The sequence below is a fragment of the Oenanthe melanoleuca genome, chromosome 2 (assembly GCF_029582105.1).
Source record: "Oenanthe melanoleuca isolate GR-GAL-2019-014 chromosome 2, OMel1.0, whole genome shotgun sequence".
Lineage (NCBI taxonomy): Eukaryota > Metazoa > Chordata > Aves > Passeriformes > Muscicapidae > Oenanthe > Oenanthe melanoleuca.
Window position 1 is genome coordinate 49541852 of NC_079335.1, and position 12866 is coordinate 49554717.

At 43.2% G+C, this 12866-nt stretch overlaps 1 protein-coding gene across 1 annotated transcript in view; it reads left to right on the top strand.

The window, feature by feature from the left end:
• Positions 1–3356: 3356 nt before the first annotated feature.
• ARHGAP28 (Rho GTPase activating protein 28) overlaps positions 3357–12866 on the top strand; it is a 76492-nt gene continuing 66982 nt past the window's right edge. Inside the window, exon 1 of the mRNA XM_056484107.1 lies at positions 3357–4011. Within this exon, the coding sequence (XP_056340082.1) occupies positions 3887–4011 (125 nt within the window). The 5' untranslated portion in view covers positions 3357–3886. The remainder of the gene's footprint in view (positions 4012–12866) is intronic.

Sequence of the window (12866 nt, forward strand, 5' to 3'; positions counted from 1 at the left end):
AAAAAAAAAAAAAAGATGAAGAAATACAGTGGTTGTGGTTTTGGTTACTTTCACACAGACAAAATTTATTGCAAGAGGGATGCGGAAATTTAGACACAGTTCTAGGATGACATTTTTCTATGTATTACTCCACTTGTTGCCCTTGATTTAATCAGTGAAAAACGCTGTGCTTTACATAGCTTCCTTTTAAAACTTAATCTAACCCAAGCTGAAACTAAACTGGTCCAAAATTAATTTCAGAGTTTTGCTAATTTTGTCTAACTTTGTCCTGGGTAATTTAAGCTGGAAGAGAGCAATGAAATTCAATACTCAGAGGTTTTTGTGTGATTTGTAATTCAAAGGGGAATCTTCCACTTTCCAGGGCTCTCTGGGTCTGCTCTTTTAATATAAAGGTGAATGGTCCCACATGTCAGGGTAAGAACCCCTAGCTGACAAATCCCATTCCTTTAAGTAAAAACTCCCATTGAACTCAACCAGAAAAGGCTGCTTAAAATCTGTTTGAAAAACTAGAGTTCCTTTCCAAGCAATAGACATTAAATGTGCTATGCAAAGGTTGCCCATCATCTTGCTGCCAAGTGGTCATTAATTCAATGTAAATACCAAATTGGTATTAATAACAATGACAGTTTCTTTTTCATTTCAGTAAACTTGAACTAGTGACTTTCTTGTATATGGCTCTCACAGATATTCTTCAACAGCTGAAGCTGAAGGCTTGATCATACAAGTATATAGCCACTAACTTACATTTCTGAAGTAACAGTAAAGATTTCTTACTCCTAGTTCTCCAATAATCTTCCACTAATCCTTACACAATTATTTTTCATTAATTATTTTGCCAAATGTGTGGATGTGCAAAGCACTCCCCTTGACACAAGTACAACATAAAAACTGAAAGCACAAGCCCATTGCCTACAAAACCCAAGCCAGCTGCTCATGGGATCATGGGCCACAGACTCCCCACAGAACCTTCTCCTGCTGCCACTTCACTCTACTGCTTGCCACCAAAAACATCCTCACAATATTTTTTTTCACACTAAAATGGCATTTCCATAGTATTTGAAAGGTCTAGGAAGCTATTAACTATCTGAAAAAACAATTAGAACTATCACAGTCCTGAGTACTTCACAATCTAGGATCCAAGGGAATCTTGCAGAAACACAAGCATGTTGGATTGAAATACTTTCCTACTTGCTTCTTTATAAACCAGTAAAATAACTTTTCCATTGGGAACAGAATTGCACAGATAGAACAGAAGTCCAGCACATGCTGTCTCATTTACTTTTCTTATGACTGTATCACTAGCCCAGTCAAAACTCTGTTTAAAGGCTGATGTGTGTGTCTAGTTGATTTTGCATATTTTGGGGGTTTCAGTAATATGCAGATGTCTAACCCCAAGAGCCATTAGGCATGTAAACATTTTTTAGCTTTTGGTTTGGTATATGTCTTTTGGCTGATCAGTTTTCAAAATATCTATTTGTACTTGTGCCAAATAGTCTTCCATTTCCATACAAACCTCCAGTTTGTGCACCAGCACTTTATAAATCTCCAAATAAAATCTTCCTTGTTTATTTTTATTAGAGAGAAAATCCCATTTAATAAGTGTGGGCCTCCTTTATTTATATGTATTTTTCTATTGAGATGCTATCTGTATACTTTCTACGTCATTTCAGTGTTTGAGGGTTTTTATTATGGAAAGAGAAAATAAAAATAACACTAAAAATATATTGCATTTCTACTGTGGACTTTATCTACACAAAGCTTAAAGCACATAATCATCACTTTTTGGCTGATGGTACTGCAAAAAGACTAGTGTTATGATAGAAAGGAGACAAAAAAGGCTTTCCTGGAGTTAAGCCAATATTTTGTCAGCACCCTGATCTCCAAAAGGACACCCACTCCCTTTTTGATAGTGTTTGGTTCCTTACACTATGTGTGCTTTTTCAGGTGTTTAATTTCTTGAAGTAAATTGTGAAGAACATCCTTAAAATATATTTTATAACATATATTTATCAATTTTTTGCTCTCAGATTCTGTTTGATATTCACTTTTTTGGCTGATTAATATTCAAAATAGCTATTTGCATTTGTGCCAAATATAAATTTCTATCAACAATTTACTCCCCCTCAACAGAGAACGGGATTTCTCACCTTCTGGTCCAGAAAAGAAAATGCAAAGCTGGGATAGGAGTGAATATCCCAGTAACCACAGAACATTGGTCATTGCACTCACCACAGCCATCACTGGTGTCAGCAGTGCCAGTAAGAGAGACAGCTTAGAGCCTTCTATCTCTTCCAGAGATGGCTTAGAGCCTTCTCCTTCATTTCTCTCATCTGTGTATGGCTGCACAGAGGCTCCCAAAAGGCCTCCATGCTGCCATGTAAGCAGCTGTGATTTTATCCTGGGCAACCTGGCCTTAAAATATTTAATCCAGGATATCTTAACAGCAGAGCAAGAGCAGGCTTAGAGGCTCTGCACGTTCAAATATTTATGCTTCCTGGGTGAGTCTAGCAAGAAGGGCTGCCAAGTGTACCTTTATCAGTGTCCTACACTGGCTAATTTAAAATTAACTTGGGCACTGCCTACATGAGTAGCAGCAACATGTTTGACCGAAACCACTGTGTTCCTGCAGGCAGGGCACCCAGTCCAGGGGGAATGTGGAGGTGAGAAGAGTGTTTTATGATTCAAAAGCTGAGCTACTGCACCAGCTGGAGAGACTGACAGGGTAATGTAGCACTGTATAGCAGTGCTGGAGAGAGCACTCAGGGGAGATGCAAAGGAGGAGACCAACAAGCATTTTGCAGAGAACCTGCACTCAGGATGCTGCTGGCAGCTGTGACAAAAGTGGAGGATGCTGGTCTTTCACACCTGTGCTCACAAGGTGCTCAGAGACCTGTGGCCAAAGGAGTAAAATTAGGGACGCTCTTCACTTGATTTCATCGGCATGACAGTAGTTTTCAGGAATTGGCGTTTATTAAAAAGTTTTCTTTTTAAAAAAGAAACACAAACACGGAAGAAGTGTGAGAGAAAAGTAAAGGGATGTGCAAGTTTTCTCGCTTTGTCCTACAGAGTTTTCTCTGAGTATTATTCCAGAATTGGACCCTGATTTTTTTTCTTGATTGTCTCCTTTTGAGTGAAAAGCACTTAATTAAAGTACAGAGATCGAGTTAAATCATGAAAAAAAATCAATCATCTATTTATTTACAGGTTTGCTCCAGGTGAACACATACTGTTGTAAAAATAATTCACTCATTTTCCAGCGCCTTCCTAATTATGTACACAGCCATATCGGGCAAAACGAAACCTTAATCTGTTTTCAGTGTGCAGCTCCCGCCATAGAAATGATCTGGCATGTAGGAAATCACAGTTCCCGCTGCTTGGTGGGTTTAACGGAGCAGAGCCCACTCGGTTCTGCATCCCTTGTGAGACTCCCTGCTCCTCCAAACCATGTGCTGAGTTTGAGGAGCGCTCTCACTCGGCACAGCCAGCAGATCGCTTCACTTAGACGAGACTAAGTCAGGAGCAGGAGGAATAGTACGGATTTGCTGTTAAAAGGAAAGAAAAAAAAAAAAAAAAAAAAGAGGAAGTGGAGAACTATTCGGGGAAGAAGTGTTCGGGGAGGAAGTGTTCCGTGCAGGATTGCAGGATTATCTCAGGTTTCTCGTTTCCTAGGAACGTAGTAACTTGCCGGCGGGTTGTTTTGTGGGCGGTGTTTTTGAATATATGCTAATTCAGCCGGGCTGACAGCGAGAGGAGCCGTGTGTCGGTGGCACAGCTCTCCTGACAGCCGGCGGTGCCGGGCGGCGGCCGGGCCATGGGCTGGCGCTGCTGACGCGGCCACTGCCCTCCCGCCGGGTCACCCTGCCACCGCCGGCATGTGCCTGTGACCATGGACATGAAGGACTCGGGCAGCGTGGTGCTGACAGCCTACCATCCCCACAGCCCGGCCCGGATCCCGGCCGTGGAGCAGGGCTTCGTGCAGGATATCCCGCCCGGCCGTTCGCCCGCCAGCAGGTAAAGCCCGAGGGATGGGAGCGGTGCCACTGCTGGACTGTCCTGCTGGCCCGTGTCACCCAAGGGATGGCAGCGGTGCCACTGCTGGGCTGTGTCCTGCTGGCCTGTGCCACCCGAGGGATGGCAGCGGTGCCAGTGCTGGACCGTCCTGCTGGCCCGTGTCACCCGAGGGATGGGAGCGGTGCCACTGCTGGACTGTCCTGCTGGCCTGTGTCACCCAAGGGATGGCAGCGGTGCCACTGCTGGACTGTCCTGCTGGCCTGTGCCACCCGAGGGATGGCAGCGGTGCCAGTGCTGGACTGTCCTGCTGGCCTGTGTCACCCAAGGGATGGCAGCGGTGCCACTGCTGGACTGTCCTGCTGGCCTGTGTCACCCGAGGGATGGCAGCGGTGCCACTGCTGGACTGTCCTGCTGCCCTGTGTCACCCGAGGGATGGCAGCGGTGCCAGTGCTGGGCTGTGTCCTGCTGGCCTGTGTCACCCGAGGGATGGCAGCGGTGCCACTGCTGGGCTGTGTCCTGCTGCCCTGTGCCACCCGAGGGATGGCAGCGGTGCCGTGCCCCGGTGTTTTACCATTGCTGGACTGTCCTGCTGGCCTGTGTCACCCGAGGGATGGCAGCGGTGCCAGTGCTGGACCGTCCTGCTGCCCTGTGTCACCCGAGGGATGGCAGCGGTGCCAGTGCTGGACCGTCCTGCTGGCCTGTGTCACCCGAGGGATGGCAGCGGTGCCGTGCCCCGGTGTTTTACCACTGCTGGACTGTCCTGCTGGCCTGTGTCACCCGAGGGATGGCAGCGGTGCCTTGCCCCGGTGCTTGGCCCTTTCCCACTCCTGGGCTGTGTCCTGCCGGCCTGGAGCGCTCGGACACCCGGAGCTCTCCGCTCTCCCCGCTCCCCTCCGCCGGATTCAGCCCCGGGTGCGGGCTGGGCTTGGGAGGGGAAACGCGAGTGCGTGTTTTAAACCTTGTAAGTCAGAGCAGACCAGCTTCCTGCCCAGGATACTCAACAAGACAATCCCTAGGGAAAAAAAAAAAGGCACGTGAATCAGGCTTCTGCTCAGGACTGTATTGCCAAAAAAGTGAGGTGGCGGGGCTGGCTGAGCTTGGCGCTCAGAAAGTTGATTCTGGCTTTGGTTGAGAGGATTATTTAATTCCTTCTCCGTTCACTCGCCAGGTCAGAACCAATTCTTCTGCTTTTCTCTGTGAAATTGTGTGCTTTGCTTTGCACACCCTCATGCACACAATGGGGGACTGCACCGCTAAAGACTTAGTCTAAATATGAAAATTCCTTTGTGTTGCAGGAAACTGAGTATTGTCTTAATTAATGCAGTCGTGTGTATGTTTACCTTCCTGCCTCGTAAGAATGCATGTATTCGCACAGTTCAAAAACAAGTAGTTTGAGCAGTTTTACTATTTTAGAAAAGCTGATCTTTCTCCTAAAAACACATATCTAAGTTTCGCAATTTTCTCCAAAAGTGTTATTAAGTGTTCATATTGTAAAAAGTTGAAGAAAGTAGGAAATCTTGCATTATGGCTTGACTTAAAGATAAGAACTAAAGTCTAAGAAAACAGAAGTTGACATTATCCTCACGAATTAAGTCTGTGTCTTCTCTTAATAAAAATAATGATATTTACTTCATATTGTTTATTTATAGCCCAATAGCTATTTTGTTTTCAATGTCATTATTTAGATTAGCTGCATCTTCCTGTTCTTTGTGTGTTTCCCTGACTGTCTCATAAAGATAACTCCTTTGTTCTGGTAGACTGCTGTTTGAGAGCAGTACCAAAATACACAATTACATGTTGAGAAAAGAAACAGAGTCTGGGCTTTTAGAGGCAGTAAGAATGGCATTTGCTACTCAAAACAGAGAGCAGTGGCTTGGCATTGGGTTACAGGGAAGAATGTAGTTTCTTCCCTGTGCTCTTCCTTTAGGAAGAGCACTAAACTCAATCTCCCTTAGAGTTTGTGAGCAACAGAAATTGTGGTGGTTTGCTGTTTTTCTTGTAAGTGTGCTAATTATTTTAAAATGCACTTGAAACTTAAGCTCGGATTGTATGAGGGTTTAAATCACACACATAAATCACATGCATATCACCTACAAAAAGCAGAAGTGCCAATTGCAGTTCCTGAAAGAAAAAAACTAAAGCGGATCCTGACATTTTGATGAGGAACATATTTTGGAAGCTCCTGCCATGAGGCAAAGCCATGTGTCTCCATCTATGTCTACATATCCATAAGATTTTGGTGCTGTCCCCCCTTTTTTGTCCTCAACTTCCCACAGCTGTCTAGTAGCAATAGCCAAATTCTGCCATATGGGCACTCAGTGGCTGTCTGAGTTTCCAGTGCCTGTTCAAGAGAGGGATTTTATTAACCCAGCATGAAGTCCTGTGGAATGCAAAACCCATGAAGGCAAATGCACTGAGTGTTTTAGCAAATGGTAAAATAGGCTCTGGCTTAATCCCTACTTCATCTTCTAAGAACTCTTTCCTGGACTGCATTTTCTGTATAGTTTCCTCTGCTGCCATCCTAATGCAAGAGGTTTTATTTTAGATTCTGTCTGGTGTTCCTTGATCCCAGGGCAGCTACCCACACTATGGTGTGTTAACTTTATAACTCTTCAAGAAAATGATTCAAAAAAGCATGAAAAGAACAGAAGTGTCACACGTTTCTTGTTTGATAACAAAAACAGTTGGGACCTAGAACCTGATTTTCCTCTGAAGTCAGCTGCTTAAGTTACATGTAGTTCTAATGTAGTCTGTACTTGAGAATAGAATCTGTCTTGCATATTAGCCTTTGATTTTCTAAACAGCTGACCAGTTCTCTCTCAGCTTAGCAATTAAGATTCTTCATTTTCCTTCCTCTCCTCATAACATTTCACTTGCTTTAAAGAGATGTCCTCTTCATATTAGAACAGCTCCTCTCATCGGAGTCAGGTTTGGAGGTGTCTTCCAGCTTTTTTCTCTTGCAAAAACCTTTCTCTTTGGAAAACTTCTAATCCGAGTTTTCTCACAAAAAGTCAACCTAATGGAATCTCAGACAGCATTTAACTGCACCACTCCCCACCATTTAAAAAGATACTGATTAAAAAAAGAAGGAAAGGTTTAAGTAACCATCATGAGCTGCTAAACAAATGAGTAATCCTAAACACTCTTGACAACCCAGACACACAGCTGAGAAGCCCATGTACATGAGAGGTAACACTAACAGATGCAGCAGACCACTTGGATCCATATTCACACACAACTCTCACAGGGCCAACCAGGCTGCCATCCTGTGTGCATTTCTAAAACACACTGCCAGCATCAGCATGAAGCATAGCAGCTGCAAGTATTTCCTATCCTTAGCCTAGTGGGTATATACCCTATCATAAGCTAGGGGATAGTAGCTGGTGGGCTGTAAGGAGAGCATGAGAAAATTTCCTTTAATTGTTTTGAATGGAGGATGCATCAGTGTGCAGAGAAGGAGGATGGAGAATTCATAGAAGTAATGAAGAGGAGAGTGGGATGAAAGTTTGACTGCATAGTGATGCCACCACCAGTTTGCAAAGGAGAATTCTAGCTTCCCCCATCAGGGGGACTAAAGACAGTGATACTTAAATTATCTTTCCTTCAGTTACCCCTGTAGTTCAATTCTATCTTTCTCCATTTGTTGCATCTTGCTGGCTTGTTTAACCAGTTCTATACATGAGCTGGGGTGAGCCCTGAAAACTGCACTGTTGGGTTTCCTAGAACTACAGGAGAATTCTCCAGACAAACCTTCCTTTAATTCTGCAAATGTTACTAGCAAGTTCATTTTCTGTTTTTCTCATGGATATTAAGGTCTCTTTCCTTAGCTTGCAGTCTTGTTTTGTGTGTATTTTATAAGCATTTATAGTACTCATATCTTTTTTTTTATTATTTATTGCTTGTGAGAATGAGGTGTTGGGGAGATCTCTGTTTTGTTTGCCTGACAGTCAGGCTAGCTCTACAGCATACGAGTATAGTGGGAAAGATTCCTGTTTATTGCAACCCCATCCTTCTTTTTTTTTCCTGTCTATTAGAAAACAGATGTCACAAGTACCAGCACCAAAGAACCCAGAATATCACACTGTCCCTGTCAATACAGACCCTGTCTCAGTGCAAAGGTGAAAGTGCTGGTTTATGTTACATGATGTTCAACTTTGGCTTCCTCATTTCAGAGAATGAAGGACTTTGTAGCTGTGCACAAATACTGCTCCTGGATTATACAGAGGAAAAGTGGGGCCAAGGCCATATGTCTTTCTCACATCCCCCTTTCTATCCTGTTAAGAGTAGCTAGGAGGAGTTATTCCTGTGCTCAAAGGAAACAGGCATGACCTCTATGCCAAATGGCCAGTGAGCTCTCTAAGGTAATTATGCAATTAGGGGAAGACAAAGCATTCCTAAGTGAGTCATGCTCCAGCTTTCCTTGACTCCAGTATGATAATTAGTGTGTTCCTCTGTTTGCTACCAGCACATCTACCAGCAAAGAACTCATCCTGTGACAGTGGCTGTCACTTATGTGTGCATGAAACAAGAATTAGGGGAAAGAAAAAGCATGTTCATAGGGTTTACTCCTGCAGGATGGGGTGAGAGCAGCTTTTAAAGTGCACATCAAGCTTTTCATATGTGGAGTGTAAAAGGAGTGAACCTTTTCAATCAATAATCATGCAAAGAGCAGCATAAATACTACCAAATATAGGATCTTGATAGATAGGTAAAGAACAAAGTAGATGTCAGCACTATTGATCAGCACAGCCAAGAGCCCTTCTTACCTTCTTCCCTTGTCAACTGCAAGTCTGGTACTTCCAGTTGTTCCAGAGAAATGCCTTCCCAGTCTCTTTGCATTCAGCATGTCCCCCTCCTCCTACTGTCAGGGGGGTGACTTTCAGACAGACATCACTAAACCAAAGAGTCAAAAAAGAACAGGAATATTTTCTGTGCTGGTTGAAAAATACTGTGTGGATTGGGCTACCTGCTGGCAACTTCCAGGATCCCTGCTCCCCAAGTCTAAGACGTGCAGATTTGGAGCTGATAGTCAAGTCATTACACTGGACAAACATGACACCAGATTGTTTTGTAGGATTCATTCCTCCTTGCAAGCCCCAAGATACTACAAATATATGTCAAGGTGAGGTAAAGTGCCCTGAAATAATTCCCTGGAAGGAATACAACTGCAGGAGGAGTCTTTATGCACCAAAATGTGTCTTGTGACAGGAGGGGCTATGTGAACAGTTCAGGTTTTATCCCAACAGAAGCAGATTTTATCACACTGAAGTAAGGTCTGTATACCCCAAGGCCAGGTGATCTGGGCTGGATTTCTGTCAGTGCTGATTGAGCAGCTCCCCTGCTCAGTTGTATACAAATGATGTCAAGAATGTCTTCTTGGTGATGCAGGATAAACAACCTTAACTATTTTGGATGTTTATCTCACTCTATCATAAACTTCCCCAGAGACAAAAATAAAAACCTGGATCCTTTTCCACAGTAAATCTTGACATAACTTGGGTCTTTCACAGTAACTTGGACTCCAAAGCTATGAATTTAAAATTTTAAAGTGTACTAAATGTGGTAAAGAAAATCCCACAAATCAGTAGCCTAGGAAAAAACAGCATTGGCACCAGCTACACAAAATATAAATTTTGTGTAAAAAATAACCCTTGTTACAACTCATATAAGCTTTCAAAAATATGGTTTTTAGAGTATATTTTTATAGATGCTAAGAATGATAATTCTTAATATTTACCAGGAGGATGAATATAAATAAGTCAGACAATAGTAGACACGCTTTTCCTGTAGGTTTTAGAAATACTTACAGCACGTCCTCTGGGAGCCACACTGGGGAATGTAGTATTTATAGCCAGCTCCTCATGTTATGGTTGAAACTAGAGTTGGCTTCTCTGGTTTCTTTTTAGTTTGGTGCTCCTGCTGCTCTCCCTGGTACCTCCATATGTAGAGCTAATGTAAAACATCTGGGGTTGTCCCTTTGATCATTTTGTTTGCTTGAGCATTTAGCCAACTGCCCCATTCATTTTTAACTAAGTCACTTATCTCTGATTACAGGAGGGTTGGAGCTGCCTGCAAAAAAGAGTAGGACCTGAGAGCCCTGCATGCCCTACACAGACATGTTCAGATTGCATCTGGCAGCCTGACACCACTGGCATAACAAACTGCCAGGAATCCACTACTGCTACTTTTGCACAGGAGATCATAATAATTCAGTGTAAATGTGTGGAAAATGTGCAGAGGTAGCAATTGCAAGACATGACTATGGAGTAAAAGTAAAAGTACTTAACTAGAACAAGATCTGAAAAGCATCTGGTTAGTGCTATGCAAATATAGAATCACATCCTGAAATAGTGTGGGGTATCCACAGCAAACATTCAAGCTAACATCCTGGATTTCAGCTAGCCACAGGAGAGCCATTTGGCCCACTGGGACGCTTAGCTCCAGCTGGCCAGGCCCACAGCAGAGCCAGCCCAGCTGGCAGCACATCTGCCAGAGGGGCAGGACCATGCTGGGTGCAGCCTTCAGGTACCACCATGGTGGGGGCATTCAAAGAGCACAGGAGAGGTGCCCAGAGAATAGTGCCCAGGGTCCCATCCCAAGGTGGTGACTGAAGAGAAGCATCCTACCCAGCATTTTGGCCCCATTTTCCTGCCTCCTACTTTCTCAGTGGAAATCAATAACACCCTGGTCTTCCAAGTTCTGTCTGAGTGCTAGGGACTCAGGGAGATGAAAAAAAAGAATACAAGGGGGTGGGAAGAAGAGGGGAGCAAAGGAGGACAGGAGAAGGGCCACACTCCTAGGTGTATTACCTGATTCACATCCTTGTGTGCCAATAAAAGCATCTGGAGTCAGAGAAGAAATAACTCATAAATGTTGTTTTGTGGTGGGGAAATTTACAGCTGGGCCTCAAGTCTCACCAAACACATGGGGTTTGGAATGGCATTTAAGTAGTGATTTTGAAGTCAAAATATGAAATGGTTTAAAAGACAGGTTGTTTGAAAAAGTGTGCTATTACCCTGAAGGACCATTTCAGCAGAGATCAGCAGAAGTGCTTCAGTTGGCATCCCTTGTAATTAATGCAAGGAAAAGATTGATGATCTGTGAGGAATCTCTCATTTCTGTAATTCATTTCTTCCCCTGCCATATCTTAACTTTCCAGACACTGCCAGAGTCTCTGAGGAGAGTGGAATAAACACTGGAGCAGGGAGCCTTTTATCAGCTTGTTCATTTAAAGGCAGTTATGTTGTCTTATTCAGGATGCTATGTGTAATACTCAGCTACTGTAAGTCTGGGGGATTTTCAGATGCATAAAATCATCCAGTTTAAGGTGGACATATGTTGGATGCTTAGGTAGAAGGCAGCTGAACAAAGGAGAGACAGAAATCTCTCCTGCTAAATGTTGCTGTTAATGAATTTCCACCTGATAACTACACAAGCCTTTTTTAAAATCTCTTGGTGCAGAAGGTTCTCTGAGCAGATAATGAGCAAGATAATGACCATAGGCTTTTTGTGGAGGGTGGAAGAGCCCTACCAGAGAGAGTCAGAGGAGAACAAGTATATATGGAGAACAAGTATCAGATGTAGAAGTCCAGCTGTGTTGACATCATTTACCAGGTGAAGGACAAGTAAAGCAAGAGACAAGCCAGGGAACTGTGTTTTAAACACCTATGCATGAAACCTCAGGACATCAGCCATCAGATTACTCTCACAATTTGCTACTAGAGCTGTAAGTCTTCATAATTTACTAGAGCTAATAGGAAAATCCCCTGGCTTTCAAATGGTCAGACTTGGGAATGGCATAATAAATGTATAAAGGCCTGAATTTGACTCATGGAATTAACAGCTAATTAATTAGTTAGTAATTTGCTAACTACACCCCTGCAGAGTCTGCAGATAGCCAGACTGAGCTAATCAATGCAAAAAAAGGCATGGCAGTGGAGAACCTCCTCACCATCAGTTTCTCTGTCTCTGGCTAGTGAAAACTCAGAACAAGATATCATCCAACCTTGTTTTCTGGCCCAGTGACTATCATACCTAGTGGTCAAGAAGGAATTTAGAAGTGAGAATGACATGTCCTTTTTAAGGTTAACCTTAGCATAAGAGAAGAACTGAATGGTTGTAGCATTCAAGCTAACATGAATTAGTCCCTTTTTTCATTCTAATTGAATAAAACATCATTAATAAATCATGCAGTGAAACATCAAGTGGGATATGAGTCTTATTTGTATATATGGGCTGAGTTAATGGACACTTAGGTGTAGTAATAGAGGTTTTTAAACCTCTGAGTTTAGTGGAAATGGAATCAAGTCATCAGAACTTACATCTTTTTGTCAATAATTTTCCTTACAGGGCTTGATCTGATTGTGCTATCTCCTGTCTCCAGTCAGATTGACTTCTTTAATAGTATTCTTGCAGAATAGGGCATAATTATGATCTTAGATAATGAAAACATAGCTAGGCCTGTCTTCTTTTTGCAATACTTCCCTCCGTTACTCAAATGTTTTGAAAAGTTGAGCGCTAAATATTTGTCTGGATGTATCAGAGATGATTATAAAATCTTTGCTGTAAATACTGGTGAAACATGGAGCAGGTGGCCCTAGGGCATTCTCCAAAGATGTTTTTCAGGCTTGGCCTTCCTTGGCCACTTCTGAGCCAGAAGGTGCCCATGTCATGCATGTGCAAGGAAGTGAACAGAGAGTTTATCCTGATGAACAGAGACAAGGGAAGCCTTTGTGCTCCAGCTGCAGCAGGATTTTAAATTGCAAGTGCTCACTTTTTGGAGAAAGAGTGGGAAGAAGGATGCCAGGACAGCCTTCCCAAGCAAAGAGGTCTTTTAAGTACATGGACGTTTGTCA